The sequence below is a fragment of the Oryza sativa genome, chromosome 2 (assembly GCF_034140825.1).
Source record: "Oryza sativa Japonica Group chromosome 2, ASM3414082v1".
NCBI classification, from domain to species: Eukaryota; Viridiplantae; Streptophyta; class Magnoliopsida; order Poales; family Poaceae; genus Oryza; species Oryza sativa.
The window spans coordinates 27144928-27167741 of NC_089036.1; the positions used below are offsets into that span (position 1 = coordinate 27144928).

At 41.5% G+C, this 22814-nt stretch overlaps 2 protein-coding genes and 1 non-coding gene across 5 annotated transcripts; 1 reads left to right on the forward strand and 2 right to left on the reverse strand.

The window, feature by feature from the left end:
- Positions 1-4712: 4712 nt before the first annotated feature.
- LOC4330214 (uncharacterized) lies at positions 4713-9094 on the reverse strand. 3 transcript variants are annotated; one of them, XM_066307716.1, is made up of 9 exons: positions 8519-9094; positions 7773-7915; positions 7249-7540; positions 7090-7159; positions 6924-6979; positions 6548-6623; positions 6424-6460; positions 6198-6312; positions 4713-5110 (listed from the first exon to the last, which is right to left on the reverse strand). In XM_066307716.1, the coding sequence occupies exons 3-9, from the start codon at positions 7530-7532 to the stop codon at positions 4897-4899; spliced, it is 852 nt and encodes a 283-aa protein (XP_066163813.1). In that variant the 5' UTR covers positions 7533-7540; positions 7773-7915; positions 8519-9094; the 3' UTR covers positions 4713-4896. The 3 variants fall into 3 exon arrangements, with proteins under 3 accessions (XP_066163813.1, XP_015623274.1, XP_015623273.1); XM_015767788.3 differs by lacking the exon at positions 7773-7915 and having other exon boundaries at positions 8845-9094; XM_015767787.3 differs by lacking the exon at positions 7773-7915.
- A 1122-nt stretch (positions 9095-10216) lies between these two features.
- Positions 10217-12566, forward strand: LOC4330215 (uncharacterized). Its single transcript, XM_015769416.3, has one exon. It carries the CDS (start codon positions 10298-10300, stop codon positions 12155-12157), a length of 1860 nt encoding a protein of 619 aa, XP_015624902.1. The 5' UTR covers positions 10217-10297; the 3' UTR covers positions 12158-12566.
- Positions 12567-18248: 5682 nt separating this feature from the next.
- Positions 18249-18321, reverse strand: TRNAE-CUC (transfer RNA glutamic acid (anticodon CUC)). The gene has a single exon. It is a non-coding gene; the product is annotated as a tRNA-Glu (tRNA).
- Positions 18322-22814: the final 4493 nt, after the last annotated feature.

Genomic DNA, 22814 nt, shown 5'->3' on the forward strand with positions numbered 1-22814 from the left:
TTCTTTATTTGCTTGCTCAATATACCACTATTTCTTTTTATTCTTCTTGGAACCTTTAAAAATTGGATTTTATAGTTTCTAGGGTTTATTGTCATGTTGGGTTTCATTTTTATAATTTCTAGATGTCCCGTCAAACGTTGCCATTATACTCCTCTACGGCCCGTCTAATGCCTCTTCTCTTTATTGTCATTGAGATTTTAAAAATCGAACATAATTATTGTCTGGGTTCAATTTTACTTTCTAGAAGTTCCGCCAAACCGTCTATGGCTTTGCCATTGTACTCCTCTATAGCTCGCCTGCTGCCTGCTGCCTTCCTTCTTTATTTTCATTGAGATTTTAAAATCGAACATGATTATTAGTGGTTTTTTTTTTTACTTTTTAGAAGTTTCGAACCTTTAAAAATTGGACTTGTAGTTCCATTTTTTATAATTTTTAGAAGTCCCATCAAACGATGCCACTATGCCCCTCTATAGCCCGTTTGCCGTCTACTGTTTATTGTCATTGTGATTCTAAAAATCGAACATCAATATCGTTGGAATTCATTTTTTATTTTCTAGAAGTCCTGTCAGCCGTCGGCGGCTCTGCAACTATACTCTTATGTACCCCGCCCGCTGCTTCTCCTTTTTATTGTCTTTGAGATTTAAAAATCGAATATGATTATCAATGGGGTTTGTTTTTTTTTACTTTCTAGAAGTCCCGGTAACCGCCTTACTCGTTTGCTTCATGGCCTGCCTGACGTCCCTCCTTTTAATTGTCATTAGGATTCTATTTGGTGTTTTATTAATAATTTTTATATGTCGTATCAACCGCCACCACTCTACTCTTTTATATGCATGTTACTTAATTTATCTCGTCATGTGTTTTAGATGGTCTTTTATTTCAATAATATTTATTTTTATCAAAAATTTTAGTTATTTATAAATTGTATTCCTAATTGAAATCTTATTTTTCTTTTTCTAATTTCAGAATTTTTTTTTAAAAAAATTAGTTATTACCGTATTGTGTTCTTTTAATGTTTTTATTTTTTATTTTCAATTTCAGTTGTTTCAAAATTGTATTCCTACTTGAACTCTCTTTTAAATTTTCTAATTTTGGATATTATTTTATTTTTTATCCTAAATTTTAATTAATCTCGTATTGGGTTCTTATATGGATTCTTCTTTAAATATTGCTTATTTTTAATTCCGAATTTCAGCTAATTTTAAATTATATTCCTACTTGAACTCTTCTTTTATTTTCTTTTGCTAATTTCGGATTTATTTATTTTTATTCCAAATTTTTATTAATCTCATATTGAGTTCTTATATGCACTCTTCTTTTAATATTCCTTATTAATCTCATATTTTTTTTATTAATCTCATACTGTGTCTATATGAATTATTCTTCTAATATTTCTTATTTTTTATTCCTAATTTCAGTTGTTTGTAAAATTTATTTTTACTTGAACTCTTATATTTGATTTTTCTAGTTTCTAAATCTATTTTATTTTTTATTACGGATTTCAATTAATCTTTAATTGTGTTCTATATGAACTCTTCTTTCATTTTTTATTGTGTTATTTCAAAATCAAATAAAAATCCGTGCACATGCCATCATGCTTTTCTGGTTGCTGACGTGTGCATCACCCAAATACGGCTCACTGTGCAGCCGCACGGCTTGACCCGCTGCTTCGGATTTCCATCGCTCGCCGTTAGCATCTATCTTCATATTAACAAAAACGCATCCAAATTACGGTTCTACAGTGGTTCGTTGCCCGCTGCTTTATTTATATATGTATATTATAGCCTAATTCATCTCTAACTTTGGTTAATTGGTTTAGGAAATCGGACAAAACTCTTTTGAGTCCGTTTGCATATAAAGGTCCTAGCTAGAGATTGATTCTAATTCTACACGCGTACTGTACTCCGTATCTCTTAATTAACATGCCAAGTTTATCTTAAATCTCAGACATTGAAATCTATGCCTCTTACAATCCAACGGTATAAATAATTCATATTTTCTTCGATTAACGTGGGAATTTCTAGCCTCCACGGTGAACGTGGTGTCTTTTTTTCGAGCTGTATTAATAATATAATAGATAAATCGTATTAATCGAAGAGTGGAGTAAATAATCCAATCCGTTACAACAATCCGATGGCTAAGCTTAAAAGGAGGAGCGTATAACTGGACTGAACGACCGCTGGTGTGGCGTGTGTTGTTCCTCGCTCTCCTGAGAGTCCTAAGTCCTGACCCAGATTGGAACCGGGATTATTCACAGTGAGGGTCATCAGCGGATCAGCCTGTTGTTTTTTTGGCTCAAAATTTTCTCGGATTTTTGGCGTTCCGATACGTCAAGCAAGAGGCCCAGATGTCGTCATGTGCGTGACGACGAAAGGCAGCGAACCTGCGGAGCACCCGGTTCCGCGATGCGTGCGCCGTATATGGGCCCGGTTTATTCGCCATCCTATTGGGCCGGACCAGTACAGCCCGAACTGCCCTATAACATAACAAGCACATATCTATCTCCTCATGGATTGAGGGCCTGCTTGGTACAGCTCCAACTCCTAAATTTAGCTCTAGGAGTTGGGTCTGGAGTGGAGTTGTGGAGCTGCCTAAACCCAGCTCCACAACTCTAGTTCATTTTGTGAGAGAGCTCCACCCAGCTCCACTCCCAGTTTTGGTGGAGCTGAAACTGTTTGGCTGAGCTCCAGCTCCAGGAGGGGTGGAGTTGGAGCTGGAGCTGTGCCAAACATGCCCTGAGGTGTGAAGACTGAAGAGGGAGGGCACCCCTGAATTAATAATCCCTTCTGCTCCGGATCTGATTTCAGTACCAATCAGCAAAACAACAATCTGTTGGTCTGAAGATGGATTCTCAGGCTGTTCGCTCATGAGAATGCTAATTCACGCGCGTGTTGCCGGCGCGTACTCCCGGCCCACGCACGTGTTTCTTTTCTTTTTTTCGCTAACCTACCGCCATTTCTTTTTTTTCTTTTTTTTTCTTTCTTTGCAGTTTGATGCCATATGGGTAGGAGAAAAAAACCGTAATTAGTTTAATAGCCATTAGTTTCCTATTTTTTACAAGTGATTAGTTTACTAGTAAATTTTAAATCTGAATGTAAAATTTTTAATTTTGGACTTGAAAGTTTTCAAATCTCGAGTTGAAAATTTTCAAACCTGGGATTGAAAGTTTTCGAATCTTGAGTTGAAAGTTTTCAAATCTCGAGTTAAAAATTTTCAAACATCAAGTTGAAAGTTTTCAAATTTTCAAATCTGGACTTGAAAGTTTTTGAATCTCGAGTTGAAAGTTTTCGAATCTGAGTTGAAAGTTTTCAAAATTTGACTTTAAAATTTAAATATTAAGTCGAAAGTTTTCAAATCTAACTTAATTTTTTAATCTATTAGTAAAAAAAAATCTCCGAAAAAAAATCTTCACAATTTTTTCAAATTACTGTCATTAGCGTTAACGCGGAAGTGCGTGCCGCACACGCCAGCTAGCTTCCCCCGTTCGCTCAGGCCCTGTTCTTTTCTGATTAAGATTTTGATTTTAACTCAGTTTTCGGTAGCACACGCCTTTTAAATTGCTAAGCGATATATTCTGTGCAAAAATTATCTAAATATAAGTTAATTTAAAATATCGAATATATCTATTTATCAAGTTTATAATAATTGAAGTAAATTAATCATGTGTTAATAACTTTCTCATTTTACGTGCAACCACTTAATCTTCATCTTCACTCAATGTCTCGCTGAAGTAGAACTGTAGAGAACTAGAAATTCGTCATATTTGTCCCAGTTCCAATTGAACTCAGTAGCTCATTTGCTCCCAGGCCACAGGGCCATTTCGGAGTAGCTGGTCTCCCTGAGTATTTTTGAGTCGGTGAACTGCAGAGATGGATGGTCATGGTCTGGCATGCATATAATACTCTCTCTTAATCCCTGAATACGATACGATCTCATCAGAGACAGTGGAGCTCATGTGTTGATTTACCAAAATTAGTTTTCTGTGGTGCTTGCAGCTGAAACAGGTCTCAAGTGTCATGGAAGACATGCATCGGAAACAATTCTCAAATGCCATGGAAGAGCAAAATTTGCTCTTTGCAGCAGTAGTTGTTGTGTTTTCAGAGGCTCAGAGATGCATCGGTGCTTAATTTGTCAGGCCCTGCTTGGTGGAACGGTGGCGGGAATGCTCTAGGAACTTTTTAGCATTTAGCTCAAATTCAATTAGCTCTTACTCCTATTTCAGAACTTGAACTGGTGCTCTTTTTCAGAATTTTTTTTATAGCTTTCATGCTTGAAATAATCAAATCAGTTGATCAACAGCAGTCTGACTAAGTGTTGCAACATCCATTGCACGACTTCTGCCGCTTCATCCTATTCCCAGCAATTTTTTGCAAGACCTGAATCCTGAATTTCAGTATGAGATCTGCACCTACCAAGCTAGCAGGATATATACTCTCCTACAACAATAGAAAGTCAAACAAGTTCTGAAAAACACCGTGTTTATTTTGGCTTTTGTCAAAACTTCACTCCAGTTTACTGATCACGCTAAGGTTATAGAAGGAAATACATTTTGGCAATAGAAACTAGCCTTACATTCGCTGGTATTACATGTCGAACAGATGGATGCGCAATACCAGTAAATACCGTTTGAGTCAAAATTAGTTCCTTCAAGAGATTGGAAAACTGTGCAATCAACACATTTTTTAACCGAAGAAGGCTGAGAACAACATCCGTCCCCAATCATATCCTCCATTTGCAAATATTACTTGAAACACATGACACAGCTCCTGCATTTCCTCGGTAAAAAAAGTTAATAGAGACCTTAATCAGAATTTTTAAAGTTTACTATATAAAACTGACAATGATGGTGAATATTTTCTTCTGAATCTACATGTACAAACAATACACAAAAGTAAATCATAGTTCATCATAAATAGGAGGAGCAGGAGCAGGAGCAGCAGGTGCTGGGACAGGCACATTCTTGACTTTTGCTACAACGTCTTCAGCTGATATTGAGCCTGATCTGATGGCATCGGCCAGCTTCCTTTGCAGTGTCAACAGGCCAATACGTCTCGAGACAACATATAGCACCGCCAAGGAGAAAATGAGAAAACCAATGGTAAGGATGATCCTGGTAAAGAAAGCCAATTAGCAATTGGTACAACCCAGAAAATAGTATTAATACTAAGTATTGCACCGGCAGAAACTTGTTTGGCAGATAAGAAAATTGGAATCATCAAGTAACGTAATTGGTAAATCAAATGCGCATTTGGTTCCACCTTTTTTTAAAAGAGAAGAGCATTTCTATCTATACTCCTTTAAAAAGGAATAGTGGTGGTGGTGAGTGGTGAATCTGCAACCACCACCAACTCCCTAACTTTTTAAGAGATGTATACAGAAAATAATGGTAACAACGAGGTTAATGATAATTTTCGTTGATTAAAATCCTGTTGCAACGCACGGGTAATATGCTAGTATATTTTCTTATAAAAGACTAGTGGTGGTGGTGAGTCTGCCCTCACCACCACCAACATGTGGGCCCATGGGATTGGTTGACCCCACATGAGCAATTTGATTGCTCTCTTCAGTGTACCATCCATTTGAAATTTGAGCAAGACAAGAAGCTTCACTCTTTTACTTTTGCCTTTTAAGATGAAGAGCATTGCTTTTTCACACATGAGGCAGGATTTTTTTTTACCAAGAGAACTCATAATCATGTTTTATGTTAAATAAATCATCGCATCGCACAAGTATTTTACTAGTGTTTCCAAATGAAAGTATTAAGAATGAGTAATGCAATATCTATGCACAGGATCTTATTGGACTGTCTTGTGTACTCCTTCGAACAAAGATAATTAAGAGAATGCACCCTGGCCACACCAAATGCATTTTCTGGGTCAATGCATTTTGCAGTATCAGTCTGATAAGAGAGAACTGGCCAACTGGGCGATCCTAATAAAGTCTTATAAGATATGTATTTTCTGCAGTAGTAGGCTAGATTACAACGGTTAATTGCCATCTAATGAAAGATGATCTGCAACAAGGTGAGGAGTTCATCCAGAGGTGGAAAAAAGGTGAATGGCAGTTGACACATGCATTATGTGAAGATGTGGTTTGTATGATCTTTATTGATCGGAAAACATAATTTTTACCGCATGGCCACATGGCCCACATCATACATCTCCAATCCATACGAAAGATTGGTGGAAGATACTTACCTATCAAGAACATCTTGCCGTTGCATTGTAGATAGCAAACCACGAGTACGCATCAGCAAAGAGCGGTGTCCTTGATATTCACCTTCAGCCTTACGAAGAACACTTGTTGATTCATCTGCATAATTTTAAAGTTCGCTTACAACTTCGCCTTAATAGTTAGAATAAAATTACAACTGCGCCTCTTGGCTCTTGTACACAGATTTAGTTAGGAACACAAGAAACATACCAAATGTTGCCAAGGTATTTGCACTTCTTTCCACTTCCTGTAAACATGTATAGTAGTTAGATTAAAATTTAAGAGCAAAAATTCATTAGCATATAAAATATCAATTGAAAACAGGTGCACTAACCTGGACCATCAACTGGCGAGATCGGCGGAGGCTCTCGGTTATACTTTCTGCAGCCGATGTCATCCCAGCCTTTGTCCTAAATCATTAGGTGAGTTAGTATTTACTATTCTGCAAGCTTCAAAATCAAATGTTTGTTCGATTTTGACAGTACAAGACTCCTGCCCATATAATAGAAGCAGTAAACAAAACGTTTTTTTAGTATAGATTATAAAAAGAAATATTTAATTAAAATAACAAGTGACTGTGTCTTCTCCACATGCTATACTCACAATGAACAACCATGTAAACTGAACATATCATGCAACACGCAGAGCAGCCAGTTTCTCAAATATTCTCAAATATAGAATTAATGGAAACCTTGGGACAACTAACTTACTGTAGATTACGCCTGCGGATGGTAGATTCTTCTCCACCCCCTAGAAGAAGCTCCCTCTAGAGAAAGAGCAACTAGAAGTGAGAGCACATTAACTTACAAAGAAGGATGCATCGCCGAGGCAATTAACAATCAAGCTAATTTACCACTCTTAAGAAAAATTACACACCTCTTCTTGAGCAGCTTTTTTAATGTTTGCATTTGCTTGTAAGTTAGCATTTCTCAGCCTCATGCGCAGCCTGCAAACAGATACCAGCTGATAAAAAAAAAACAAAACAAAATGACTAGGGGGATTACCAGAGGGGAAGTGGCCTAGAGAATATCTTACTTCTGATACTGTTCCTTCCATGACTGCAGGGTTGCTTGGCCAGACTGTACTTCTTCAAAAGTGGGTAGCTGCTCTGCCAGAGGATCAAGTCTGCACTGTAGTGAATTGAGCAATTGCAGTGCATCCTGTGCAGAACCGTTTAACCTAGGAAGTGAACTTGCTTCCTCTGTCCCCTTTCCCATCTTCCCACATGATTCAATTGCAGCAATGCACCCTTCAAGCTGTGCAACAGCTTGATTCCATTCCTCCTTTAGGTTCTCAACAGCTTGAGTCACCTTATCCATCCTAATATCTGAATGGACCATCACAGACATTCACTGACTAAGACAAGATTTGTTACCAAAAATACGAAGAAATGGGCTAGATTATAGTGCAAATAGGAAAAAAAAATCAACAGATAAGCTATTCTAGTTGTGCTTGTACCCTTTCACAAAAGATAGCAAAATAAGTGACTGGTACAGTAGCAAAAAAAAAAAAAAGAAGCATAGCATCAAACTATCAGTCAATACTCTCGATGGTCTTACATTTACTTTGACAAGCTCACCAATCATTTCATTGGGACCATGAACCATATATGAACCATGAAATAACATGTGGTCTGCTTTGCAAAGACTGAGAGACAGATCATTTGTACATCCAATGACAAATCATCAACATCAAGTGTGCCCTAAAAATAAAGCCAAATGATTCATCAAGTCCTACCAATTCTACAATGGCAACAACATTTAACATTAAACTACCAAGTTGTTCACATGCACAAATCACAACCATAGTTGATTCGATCACAGGGCTGGGGCTGGGCGTGCGTGTGGTGGCCACCGGCCGGCACCCTACGCCTGTGGCTTGTGGGTTAGAGGTGGGGCATACCCAGGATTTTGAGGTTGGGTATTCGAAATGGGAAGGGGTGATTTTTTTTTTATAACCCAAAGCCTAATATGTTTAATTTCATGTAGTTCTAAACTACTAGTTGGATAATATATAGTGGAGGATCTAAATTCAGTACTAGTCATTTCATACTTTCTTAAAAACATATGCACTATAATTATACAAAAGAACAATTGTACAAAGCTTCACAAGGTTCAAAAATCAAAGTTCAATTGGTGAAACATATGGTTATAATTTCTATTGTTCCCTAGTGATGCCCTTTCGATCTACATTTACTACAACTGGATTCACTGGCAATCAATCAATCAACCATCCATGGCTTCAAATGGAAAAGATGTTCCCAATAATCCTAAATCACAGCACCACTGAAGCAAACAACAATTACCTTAGGGTTTCTCGGCCTCTCGGGGTAGCTCGACGGCCGACGGCAGCGGCTCGACCCCGCGACGGCCAAGGGCGGTGGCGCGATCCCGCGACCGCGCGACCCCGCGACAGCCGAGGGCGGCGAATTGACAGCGGCGCGGTCAACGGGCGCTGCGCGTGAGTGCGAAGGGGATGTGGGGGTGGGGGGAGGGTGGCGCTTGGGAGGGGGAAGTGGGGGATCGGGGCTTAGAGGGATGGTCTGGGAGGCGGCGGACCGGCGGTGGGCGGCGGACAAGGGCGCGCGGCGAGGCGGTAGCGGCTCACCGGAGGGAGGAGAAGGGGACTCACCGTAGGGAGGAGGGGGCTCGCCGGAGTAGGCTGTTGTCGTCGCCGGAGGGAGGTCGCTCGTCCGCGTCTCGTCTTCTCCGTCGAAGAAAGCTCGCCGGAGGGAGAATGAGGGGGTTCTCTGGGGAAGATGGAGCGAACTCGCCGGTCGGCAGTCGCCGTCGTCTCGCCTCGCCGGAGTAAGATCGTCGGAGTCGTCGTCCCTCGCTCGCGTCAATCGCGTGAATGGATGGAGAGAGAACGAACGCGCCGTAGACCCACCCGAGAGGATCGAAGGCTCGACTAAGCGTCTGGATCTAGCTTCATGGGCCGATATGAGAAATATGGGCTGCTGGACTTGGTTTTCTTGGAGGAGGTTTATCTGGGCCAAAACTACCCTCAATTTTGGCCCAGAACTACCCTCTGTGTGTTTCTGCATACCGCATTTTGGTCATCTTATTTTCTTCTGTCCACAGCTGGTAGTAGTACTTTACCGTACTTTATCGTACTGGTATGGTACTCCCTCCGTAGTCTAAAATAATAGATTTTGACATTTTACATCAATAGTTTGGTCACTTGTCTTATTAAAAAATTTATGCAAATATAAAAAAACGAAGAGTTGTAATTAAAGTAATTTGGATAATAAAGTAAGTCACAAATAAAACAAATAATAATTCTAATTTTTTTAATAAGACGAATGGTCAAACAGTGCAAGAAAAATGTTAAAATCACTTATATTAGGGGGGAGAAGTAGTACTTTTGTCCACAGCTACTAGTATAATAACACATTTTTTTTAGATAATGGAATATAACATCCCAGCCAGTATAATAACACATGAATAGTACTTTATAAGTGGCTTATGTTTTTTAATTTTTCTAAAAAAATTAAATAAGACGGATAATTAAAGTTGAACACGGAAACTCCAGATTACATTTAAATAGTACTTCTGTCCACAGCTACTAGTATAATAACACATGAATAGTACTTTATAAGTGACCCATGTTTTTCAATTTTTTTAAAAAATTAAATAAGACAAATGATTAAAGTTGAATACGGAGACTCAAGATTACATTTAAAATGGTACGGAGGGAATAACTTTGCCGTTAAAAATCTAAAAAGTTTGACCATGTTATCTGCATGTGGAGAGGAGTGACACGGGGTCACGGGCCAGCCGCAACTGTCGGGTTCAAAAGATGCGTTCGCAAGAAAGCAAACAGATTAGAGTGGTGGCCCCGCATGCAGTGGTAACAACTGATCGAAACCACGGCATCCCGTTCAAGTAGCTGGTTTAGCTCCACGGACGCATGCCTATTCTAGTGCTCCACTGCCACTATCTTTAGTAGCGCCGTGTCGGGCTCCCATATATAACGTCCCTCGCCGTCTCCATTTGGATTTCAGCGATCGATCTCGACCGCACCGGCCCCGCATGCCTGCCCACTGCCCAAATAAAGCGTCGTCGATCGACCGCGCGCGATCATGGCGATGGTCGTCGCGGGGAGCCATCGGCCGCCGCCGCCGCCGCAGTCGCTGCGGCTGGTCCCGCCACCGCCGCCGCAGCCTCCTCCTCCTCCTCTGACGTACAGGCACCACTGCAAGGTGTGCAAGAAGGGGTTCATGTGCGGTCGCGCGCTCGGCGGCCACATGAGGGCGCACGGCATCGGCGACGACAACGACACGATGGACGACGACGACGGCCGCGATGATGATCATTCGCTGTCACCGTGCGATGGTGGTGGCGAGCCGTCGGAGGCAGCCGGGAGCCCGACGACGACGACGACGAAACGTATGTACGCGCTGCGGACCAATCCCGGGCGGCCAAGGAACTGCAGGACATGCGAGAACTGCGGGAAGGAGTTCACGTCGTGGAAGACGTTGCTGGATCATGGCAGGTGCGGCCTTGACGAGGAGGACGGTCGCCTCGACGTCTCGCTCCGTTCGCCGCCGCTTCACGACGGTGGCGACGAAAACGACGGCGAGGAGGAGGAGGAGGGGGACGACCTCACACTGGCTGCGGGCGGGTGGTCGAAAGGGAAGCGCTCGCGCCGTGCTAAAGTGATGGCCGTCGGGACCGGCTCCGTGTCCGAGCTACAGCTGCCGGCTCCGTCTACCGAAGAGGAAGACCTCGCCAACTTTCTCGTGATGCTCTCTTCTTCTTCGTCATCATCGTCGCGTGTTGCACAGCCAGCCATCGTCGTCGACGACGCGGACCAAGAGTCCTGCGCATCAGGTAGCAAGGACGAGGAGAGGAACAGGTTCTTGGTGCCGCAGCCAATCTCGATGGCAGCCCCCATGATGGCTCAGATGACAGTGATCGCTCCGCAAGTGGTGCCACAGCACATCTCGACCGTGCCACGTGGCATGTTCGAGTGCAAGGCATGCAAGAAGGTGTTTACATCGCACCAGGCTCTTGGCGGGCACCGTGCCAGCCACAAGAAGGTGAAAGGATGCTTCGCCGCGAAGCTCGAGAGCAGCCGCAACGAGACTAGTCAGACTCAGACTCAGCAGCAACACGTCTCAGCCGCTCCTCATGACAATACCAGGGCCACCACCTCTCATGTCATCACCAGCGATATCAGCATGGATGCAAACACGATCGGTGCCAGTGCTGATGCTGACGGCAAGGCAGCGGCAAGCGGCGTTGGCGCAGGTGAAATTGTCCTCGCCGGAGCTTCGTCGACGGATATGGCCATGATGATGTCGGTCGAGGACTTCGCGCCGACACCGTTGGCGCCATCCGCCGTCTCACCGTTCAAGAAGAAGGGGAAGGTGCACGAGTGCTCCATCTGCCACCGGGTGTTCACGTCGGGGCAAGCGCTCGGCGGCCACAAGCGATGCCACTGGCTGACGTCGGGCGCAACGGACCCGCTCACGAAGCTCCAGCCCGTCGCCCAAGACCACGCCATGATGGCCGCCATGTGCCACCAGCTCACGCTCGGGCGCCCAATATTCGACCCTACCGACCAGCGGATACTAGACCTTAACGTGCCGACGAACCCACTGGCAGAAGCGGTCGCGGCCAGGCAGCAGCAGCAGCAGCAGGTCGCCGCTCTCAACGACGGCGCACTCTGCCTCAACGCGGCGGCGTCGGTGTACCTGCAGTCCTGGACAGGGCACAGCAACGGGAGCCACGTGAACAAGACCACCGCGACGAGCAGCCGCATCAACGACGCGGCCGGCGGCGTGACCACGGAGGACGATGAAGCGGACAGCACGAGCGCCAAGAGAGCCAAGATCGGCGACCTCAAGGACATGAAAGTGGCAGGGGAGTCGTTGCCCTGGCTGCAGGTTGGCATCGGAATTTCATCAGAGAGCAAAGAAAAGAACACTCAAGAGTGACCTGGTCATGACAAGGAGGTCATGCCGACTAATGAACTAAGAAATTAATTAATTAATTAATTAGTGCTAATCTAATCCATATATATATATACATATTGTAGGTGTACGTACTATATCAATGCTTTATGTGATCGGGATATATGTATGTGTATATACATCCAATGTAAGTATTTACAAGTAGGGTCAATTCATGTGTTCCTAAAGGTTTGAGGCAACATCTAGGGACGTATTGCTTGGGGGACTGTAAATTAATAGGCTAGCAAGCTTGATTCTAAAAGGTTTCCTTACTGTACGATTCTTTGAGGAGCCTTGCTTTTTATTTTTATTTTTTTCCTTTTATTTTTTCTATTTTGTAACTAACCGATTATTTAATTTGCTGCTTCCAAAATGTATATATGCAAGTTGATTTTGTCCTTGTGTTCACTGCAATTAGACAAGCTATATGTGTGCCTATATATGTTTTTTTCTTGCATTTCTACACTATATATTACTCTAAATATACGACGTTCTTAACTTTTAAACATAATATTTAGCTATACGTTTTATTTAAATTTATTGTAAACATAAAAAAATCACGCCAGATATAAAGGATCTTTAATAATGCAAATTAGTAAAGATAAAAAAATAATGTTTAAAGTAAACTGAATGATAAAATAAGTTAAAGCAAAATAAATGAAACTTACTTCATAGCTAATTTTACTGCAGATATGCAAATGTATAAGCCATTCTTAACAAATCAAATCACAATAAAATAAATAATACTTAACAAATTTCATGTCAAAAAGATATATTCAAAAATGGAGGTGGTACTATTCTGCGGGAGGTGAGGAACGTCAATTTTTTTATTCATATCGCCACGGTGGAGAAGCTTGCTGATGTTCGTTACCAGTCCAGTTCGATGGTGCATGTAAATAGGTCGGGCAGGCGCCCGATACTTATAATATGTATATAAAGTGTATATATACGTATAGACAACGTATATGTATAATATAAATTTTATGTATATGTATTTTTTATGTATAAAAATATATATTCGTATAAAAACTTTGTATATGTATATGTATACTTGTATTGGTATAATACAAAGTTTATATACATATGTATTATATCAATATAAAGTTTATGTATGTATATATAAATAATTATATGTATAAAAAATATTGGCGTATAAAAATATACACGTATACAAAGTTTATATACGTACGAATTAAAAAAACCGAAAAAGACTGCCACCCCTCTCTCCGTGCAACACATGGCTGCGACGCGCGGGGGAGGAGCATGCCTAATTAGAATTGGAACTAGCTAATAATCTGTCGACAGTTTTTAAGGCTCAAAACTTTCAAATTTTTAACCATAGGATTTGTCATCAACAGTTGAAATGGGTACTGTTAACAGTAAAATTTGGTAATCCCAAAGTTACCATCGGTTTAGAGTCAGTATCGGCTTCAAAGTTCGAGAATCAGCCGATGGGAGTCAAGTCGCCACGATGTCGTGTTCTTGGTGGAGTTGGATCAATCAAAGGAAGCTTATCTAGAAGAGTTCGAGTTCAAGAAAGATGCGACATGACAGTTATCTATTAATTAGGCATAGTTTATTAGTTTCCTTTTATCTTTAGGAAAGTGTGTTTAGTGTCCGATAAGGACTTTATCTTTTCCTTTTTAGTTTCTTTCTTGTCCGACAAGGACTAGTATCTCCCTATGGGTATAAATATGTACACCCGGGGTCATTGTAATCTATCAATCTATCGATCAATAATACTCTCGGCGCATCGCCACCCTCTTCCCTAAGGTTTTTACTTATCTTCCGGCGGAACTTTGGCACCTGACGCAGGGCTGCATCGGCTTTCGATCTCCAGCGAAGGGGTAAGTCCTACGTTCTGTCGGGCCCTGGTGAATCTGTCGGCTACGTTGGTATTGTTCAAGGCTGCATCGATTCGATCTCTTGGATCGCTCTGGTTTGGTTGATATATTTGTCTACCTGATATCTCAATTCTATCTCTAATTGCATTGTGTTTAGAGACGCATCGGTTTAGTTGGGACTGTCTCGGTTAGGTATGATCTCCTGTCTTAGCCGATATATCTCTACAATCATAATGCTGTTCTAAATAGATTTGTTATATCTATCACATTAGATAGATCTATCGGCTCATCGAGTATTAGATTATCATATACAATCTCGTGCTGCATCGGTTAGGTTCGATCTACTAGATTGTTGTTGATAATATAAGTCTTGTTAAGTCGATAGGTTCATGCTAATGTTTTATCGGGGTACTAGCCGATAAGTTATCTGGACGTTGCATCGGCTTGTAGGGATTGCATATACATATAAGTTGGATTTAGCCGATGGCAACAAAGGTTTCACTATTTAATCTAATCTTGTGGATCTTATGACATCGGACCTCCAGCTGATGTGTGCTTTAACCTTCGGATCAATATTTGTTCTACTATTTTATATTGTTAGCCGATTGGTTTCTACTGGATTATATTGCTATATTATATTATCATCAACCGATTGCCTTTATATCATTATCCACATTGGACTTATAGCCGATTGCTTAAACCCTATCGCTATTGGCTGGTATCGGTATCGGCTATTATCGGCTATCGGCTGGAACTACTCCATCGGCTTGTCAGCCGATCGGCTGTTTAGATCTACTATTTGCATATCTTGTCAGTTGCAGGATCAAACTGACTGGCACGCCCGCATCTCATCAATCTTTGTACCTGCACAGGAGCTAAGCAGATCTCCTAGGCCGGTGTGTTCGATTTTTTTCGTCAACACATATTAGCACGCCTGGTGGGACCACAAATTTTATATCCACATGTCTGAAGAAGAAGTCAATGCTAAGATCATAGTCACGGTGGAGAATTTAATGGAGGAACAACAATATTGGCTCGGGGGGCAAGTGCATCAGTTTTAGCATGGTGGAGCACATCAGTATCAGCTCATGAAAGCCGATTGCAAGAAGCAAATGAAGATCGGTTTTGGAGTTATCAAGGCGAGACAGAAGATAATTTTGAAGCATAAGTCCTCATACTCCAAAATTTGGGGGCATGTGTTAACAGTGAAATTTGGTAATCCCAAAGTTACCATCGGTTTAGAGTCAGTATCGGCTTCAAAGTTCGAGAATCAGCCGATGGGAGTCAAGTCGCCACGATGTCGTGTTCTTGGTGGAGTCGGATCAATCAAAGGAAGCTTATCTAGAAGAGTTCGAGTTCAAGAAGGATGCGACATGACAGTTATCTATTAATTAGGCATAGTTTATTAGTTTTCTTTTATCTTTAGGAAAGTGTGTTTAGTGTCCGATAAGGACTTTATCTTTTCCTTTTTAGTTTCTTTCTTGTCCGACAAGGACTAGTATCTCCCTATGGGTATAAATATGTACACCCGGGGTCATTGTAATCTATCAATCTATCGATCAATAATACTCTCGGCGCATCGCCACCCTCTTCCCTGAGGTTTTTACTTATCTTCCGGCGGAACTTGGGCACCTAACGCAGGGCTGCATCGGCTTTCGATCTCCAGCGAAGGGGTAAGTCCTATGTTCTGTCGGGCCCTGGTGAATCTGTCGACTACGTTGGTGTTGTTCAAGGCTGCATCGATTCGATCTCTTGGATCGCTCTGGTTTGGTTGATATATTTGCCTACCTGATATCTCAATTCTATCTCTAATTGCATTGTGTTTAGAGATGCATCGGTTTAGTTGGGACTGTCTCGGTTAGGTCTGATCTCCTGTCTTAGCCGATATATCTCTACAATTATAATGTTCTAAATAGATTTGTTATATCCATCACATTAGACAGATCTATCGGCTCATCGAGTATTAGATTATCATATACAATCTCGTGCTGCATCGGTTAGGTTCGATCTACTAGATTGTTGTTGATAATATAAGTCTTGTTAAGTCGATAGGTTCATGCTAATGTTTTATCGGGGTGCTAGCCGATAAGTTATCTGGACGTTGCATCGGCTTGTAGGGATTGCACATACATATAAGTTAGATTTAGCCGATGGCAACAAAGGTTTCAATGTTTAATCTAATCTTGTGGATCTTATGACATCGGACCTCCAGCTGATGTGTGCTTTAACCTTCGGATCAATATTTGTTCTACTATTTCATATTGTTAGCCGATTGGTTTCTACTGGATTATATTGCTATATTATATTATCATCAGCCGATTGCCTTTATATCATTATCCACATTGGACTTATAGCCGATTGCTTAAACCCTATCGCTATCGGCTGGTATCGGTATCGGCTATTATCAGCTATCGGCTGGAACTACTCCATCGGCTTGTCAGCCGATCGGCTGTTTAGATCTACTATTTGCATATCTTGTCAGTTGCAGGAGCAAACTGACTGGCACGCCCGCATCTCATCAATCTTTGGTCCTGCACAGGAGCTAAGCAGATCTCCTAGGCCGGTGTGTTCGATTTTTTTCGTCAACACAGATTGGCACGCCTAGTGGGACCACGAATTTTATATCCACATGTCTGAAGAAGAAGTCAATGCCAAGATCATGGTCACGGTGGAGAATTTAATGGAGGAACAACAATATTAGCTCGGGGGGCAAGTGCATCAGTTTCAGCATGGTGGAGCACATCAGTATCAGCATGGTTGATTTTTCATTACATTTTAACACTGTTGTTGTCTTACTTAACTTGGGGAATTTCTGCAATTTGCAAGTGTGTTACCTTGCAAACTATACCTTTTTCTTCTATTTGAACTGTTTCATCCAAGTTCATTGACGTGATGATCGATTGTAATTCATAAACAGCGTGGGTCTACTCAGCTGTATCCAACATAATTCGTTCACCAAGAAGCAATCACCCATAGCTACTTTATTATTATTTAAATATTCTTATGTTGGTTACTGAATCCTTTTTTATTAAGGATCCTGCCAAACGTGCCATTTTTTACTTTATTCATGTATCCCGCAACAATGCGCGGGGTACCATCTAGTATACATATTGTAGGTGTACTTGCTTTATGTGATCGGGATATATGTTTGTGTATATGCATCCAATGTAAGTATTTATAGTAGTTTTACAAGTAGGGTCAATTCATGTGTTCCTAAAGGTTTGAGGCAACATCTAGGAACATATTATTGTAAAAAGCCAGATGTAAAGGATCTTTAATAATATAAATTAGTAAAGATAAAAAAATAATGTTTAAAGTAAATTTAATGATAAAATAAGTAAAAAAAAAGGTACTTACATAGTTAATTTCACTGCAGATATGCAAATATATAAGTTATTCTTAAAATACATTTAATAACAAATTAAATCACAATAAAATAAATAATACTTAACAAATTTCACGTAAAAAATATTTAAAGATGGAGGTGGTACTATCCTGCGGGACATGAGGGACGTCAAATTTTCAATTCATATCTCCATGGTGGAGAAGCTCGCTGAGGTTCGTTACCAATCCAGTTCGATGGTGCATGTAAATAGGTCATGCGGGCGCCCGATACATATAGCATGTATATGTATATACACGTATAAACTTTATACATATGTAAATATGTATTATATCAATACAAAGTTTATGTATGTATACATAAAAAATTCTACGTATAAAAATATTGACTTATGAAAAATATACATATATATGAAGTTTATATACGTACGAATTAAAAAAACTGTGCCACCCCCTCTCCGTGTGAACCACGTGGCTGCGTTGCGCAGGGGAGGAGCATGCCTAATCGACATAGGGGAGGCATATTTTAAGGAGATAAATAAGGAGAGAGAAGAGCAGCGGGCTACAGATTTGTAGCCAGCTGTAGCTCGGACTCCAAGACGCAGTGTGTGTATGACAGATGGGACCATGTATTAATTAGATTACTATTAAATCTAATTAAGATTTTCGCAGTCATCAAGCTAATTGCAAGACAAAACACGCTAATGTATACACGGTGTGAGGATAATTGAAGACTTAAAAATCCTATCGAAAAACGCCTAATTAGAATTTTCGCAGTTATCAAGCTAATTGCAGGCAAAACACGCTAATGAAGACAATTAATTGCAGTTTAAACACGCTAATGGAGACAATTATTTGCAGTTTAAAATATACTGCCAGCAAAAAGTACTTTCCGTTGCCGGGACTCGAACCCGGGTCTCTTGGGTGAGAGCCAAGTATCCTAACCAGCTAGACTACAACGGATATAGTAAATGGAAAATGAAATGTCTCTAATGAATATATTGAATTTTAATTCGTTCTTCTTCTCGCTGCAAGAATCACTGAAATGGAATTCCAATGACGACGGGCTGCATTCCTAGACAGTTTCTAAAGTGGAAACTATTTTAATCTATGTGTCACTCGAATTGTTATGATTTTTTTAAAAAAAATTAAGAAGATATATATATTAATATGTGATATATCACTTCATAAACCTACAATATTGTAATAAAAAACAAATTAAATATTCACACTTAAAAATTTTTTTTGGTTGCGATACGTAGAAGTTCACATCGCCAGACATGTTGTGACACGCAGGAGAGGAGACTGTCACGGTGCTTGTTTGGCGTTGGACAAGTGACCAGCGCTACTCGGCGTGTTTGGCATACCAGGCGCGTTTTTCTATGGCTAGCGTTCCTTTGCCTGTTCTGATCTTCTCTGGCACATGAAGGGTCATGCTAAATGCAAGTTCTTCCTCTGATTTGCATTTTAGCAGCGCTACTGGATGACTGATCTTCTCCAGAAGCGTGGCATCGATAGTCACCCGGTCTGTTCCTTTTGTGCTCAGGAGCTTGAGATGACGAACCACATTCTGCTCGACTGCGTGTTCGCTTGGCAAGTCTGGCTCCGTGTGCTGTCGTCTTCTGGTTGGGCTGCCCTCTCTCCACCCTGTGGTAATTGGCTCTAGGACTGGTGGCCATTTTCTAGGGCATACTTACCTGAGCATCTTCATGCCGGTTTCGACTCTCTGGTCCTACTAGTCTCTTGGCAGCTGTGGAAGGAACGAAACTCCAGAGTTTTTGACTCTGCGGTCTCTTCGGTCTCAGGGGTTCTAGAGTCATCCTCTCAGAAGGCCATCTATGGTCGTTAGCTGGCGACCTGGCATTGCTACTTTTGGGGTTTTCTTGGGAGGGTAGTGTGACTCTGCCTTCTTCCCGCTATTTGGAGTTGTGTTTAGCTGTTGTAGTAGTCTCTTCCTTTTTCTCGGTTTTTGTTTTTATTTTTTCTCTCTTTTCTTGACATAAGTCGGTCTGACTGATTATGGTGTGTATCAAACACTCTTTTCTTTTAAATATATTGACGTGCAATCTCTTGGTGTGTTCGGAGAAAAAAAAACTCCATGCAAAATGCAGCCTTGCATGCGGTTGCTGGCTGTCTTGCTAAACCCAAAGTGCCGAGTGCCCACTTCACTTGCACGGTTTGACCTCATTTTGCCCCGTTTTTAGGACTAACCGTGAAGGCAAAGCTGAATAGCCTGCCACCACTACGCCACCACATACTCTCACCAGTTGCTGATGAAATGTCTTTAGGACTAATCGTGCATGTAGTACACTTTCCGGCTTTCCGCTCCCTGCCGCCTATCTCGGATTCTCGGTGTGCATGCCACTGGTGAGTATACGGATTACTATAAGGAATGAACACCCATTAGCTGCGGAATTCTGTGTCAAGGGACCGATTGCCACTAGCTATATTTTGACTGACAAAATTCTAGGAGTAGTACTTGCCTACGGCCTACCTATGGACCGTCAGTGTCACTTGGCCAACATCAAACGCTCTAGGCACCGGAGGGAGGAAACTCAATAGTCCAGCCTAAACCATGCATAGATGCAGACGGCTGATGTCAACTGTAAATTAAGCATGCTGAGATGAGCTGATTTAAGCCCAGCCGTTTGGTACTCTAAGGGATTTTGAGTTTTTATTTGCACAGTTTGACCACTCATCTTATTAAAAAAATTTAGAATTATTATTTTTTTGACTTAATTTATTATTTAAAGTACTTTAAGCACAACTTTTCGTTTTTTATATTTGCATAATTTTTTTAAATAAAATGAGTGGTCAAAGAGTGTAAGAAAAACTTAAAATCCCTTATATTATGGGATGAAGGGAGTAGTATATTAGTGTTGGTGTGTGACCTAACTGATATTCACTGCACACCACAGTCACATGACCAAACATACACGGGGATTTGATGCAACAGTAAAAGGTCTGTAAATGAAAAAGCAAATCCAGGACCTAATTAATCTTTTCTGGCCATCCAGTACTCCACTGCACACAGTCAATCACCAACTCTCTCCAAGGCGTAAAATGCGGCGAGCCTAGACAATCCGAGGCCGAGCAGCCATCCACACGCCAAGAGTTTGTTTGGATCCTTTCATTCAAGTACTAGTAATTCAATAATTGTCACCCACTCTTCATATAGAGTGACCGAGAATGGGATCTAAACCTTTAGTCTATAAATAACTTTATAAATTCTAAAGATTTAGGAATAAATAAAAGGGTTGGGTTAAAATTTATATACATGTTTGAGTTAGAATATTAGAAAAGGGTTGAGTTGAACCGTGAAAGAACCGTCAGCTGTATGCATGGTTGGGAGAACTAGATATTTGACCCTAAAAGAGATAAAAGGTCAACATTACACATACACTTAGGCCATACATAGTGTGAGTACCTAACGAGTGATTCAGGCTCACTACATCAGAGTTATGATGGCATATCAGCCATAGATGTGTCCTCGTGAGGCTTCTCGTGCGTCGTCAGGGCACGGTTGCCTCATCAGGGTGAGTGCTTGGGCTCACCATGTCAGAGCCGTGGTGATATATCTAATGAGATAGTTCCTTCACAAGGCTTCTTGTGCCTTTGCAGAGGGCACAATTGTCTCATTAGGATGGGACACTTGCAAGTGTAGCTAAAGCATGCAAGCCACGTCGGTAAGGCCATCGCCCCACAATATGCCCCCTCCTTCCGCGTGGTTGCACAGACCTCAATGTTGCGAGTACTGACAATGTCGGTTGGAAAGCAAAGAGGCAATGGCTAGAGATACGACCGACAAGTCCGCAACTAGTGGAGAGGGTCAGATATAGATAGAGGAGGAACGTGGCTAAGAGTAGCACTGCATACTATTAGGACCCTGTCACCATTGCCATCACCGCGACCAGGAGATGTCATCGACCAAGTCACTGCCTTTTGCCGCCGAACTTGTTGGGTAGAGCTGCCCTCAACATGGCTGGATTTGAGGTGAAGAAGGATGGCGGCAGCCAGGACTAGACAGTGGAGTAGCCCGTTGATCTAAACCACCTTCGATCCACCTTGCATAGGTCTTGGTGACGTCAGTTGGAGAGGGGGAAAGTCGTGGGGCTGCCTTCGATCCACAATAGTGAAGTTGTGGTGGCTGGAGTGGGAGGAGCTGTGGTGCCTAGAGTGGGAAGATGTGTTGATAGGCAAAACGAATATAATTAGTGGTTGACAAGTAGGCCAATGGTTATGATGTAACTTTTGTTGATGATTCTAAAGGTTGTTCTGCATATTTATTTAATGTAAAACATATATTAGCTAAGTTTATGAACTGAATTATTTCAGGCCCTAGTCAAAGCCACCATACATTGTGAGAAGGGTATTATAAGATATAACTTCAATCTACATTCCACATTCTTTCTCCCTAAGGCCATTCTTAGAAGTAGCTTCCATCGTGAATGCCCTTATGCAGTTTTCCCGTCCAATTTCTACACTGAGGTAGTATATATAGTAGGGGCAATTTGCAGGGAAAATGATGGAAGACATTGACTAGAAATAAAACAGATTGTTCTTTTTTTTTTCCATCAATAGATGAATCACAAAAGTTGGCATGGTATGAAAAAGTAGAGAAAAATTAAGCCTCTCATTGTATGCTTCTCTTATTTGCCGAATCCAAAATTTAAATTTTAAAACTTAATTTTAGAGTTATTTATAAGTTTCTTTGTTCATACTGGCTTTTAAATTGTGAATTATTTTTGTTAGTTTGTTAATTTTTTAAGGACTTATCAACCCGTAACTCAGACCAATCAAAACCTAATAAGTAATCCGAAATCTCTTCAAGTTTACTCCTTCGGGAGTCCAATAAGACCGGCATGCATCAACATGCTACTCATCGGTCGCACCTCGCAGTAGCGCAACTGAAACGGCTGCCTCCTGTACGTGCATGCAGATGCAGCCGCATGTCGTCTTTGGCCGTTTTTGCAGGTGACGCAGCGGATCGGCAGAAGCAAATGCTCCAATCGGAACGTACTAATGCCCCTGGCCCAGCCGTCGTCGCACCAGTGCCGCACGGCGAGGCGAACCATACACAAACGGGCAGTAAATAGTTAGTGGGGGTAATCATGTGAGTTTGTCCGCTGGGATCGGGTCATATGGTGACCCACGACCAGGAAAAGTACGTGGCAAAATTAAACAGGAGGAGATATAGGTAGATAAGCTAGAGAAAGCTTCAGAGCGCACCGAATTAAAAGCGAGCGGTTGTCTACGTACTTGCACGGTGACAGTACGTCTGACGCAGATGGCATTTTCTTGATGTTAATCACGGCTTAATTCAGTGGATAAATAAAAATAAACGGAGGGAGTAGCACCCGTGAGCTGTAGCTAGGTTCATAGCAAAGTTGTGTAAGTTTGCCTCGTACTGGATTAGTACAGACGAACGAAATGACGACGCGTCTAATTGATTTCCC

Coding starts and splice junctions, on each gene's coding strand:
- LOC4330215 (XM_015769416.3), top strand. CDS start 10,298: ATGGCGATGGTCGTCGCGGGGAGCCATCGGCCGCCGCCGCCGCCGCAG.
- LOC4330214 (XM_015767788.3), bottom strand. CDS start 7,532: ATGGATAAGGTGACTCAAGCTGTTGAGAACCTAAAGGAGGAATGGAAT. Junction 6,624..6,923: donor ATCCGCAGGCGTAATCTACA/GTAAGTTAGTTG, acceptor CTAATGATTTAG/GACAAAGGCTGGGATGACAT. Junction 6,461..6,547: donor CTCGCCAGTTGATGGTCCAG/GTTAGTGCACCT, acceptor ACATGTTTACAG/GAAGTGGAAAGAAGTGCAAA.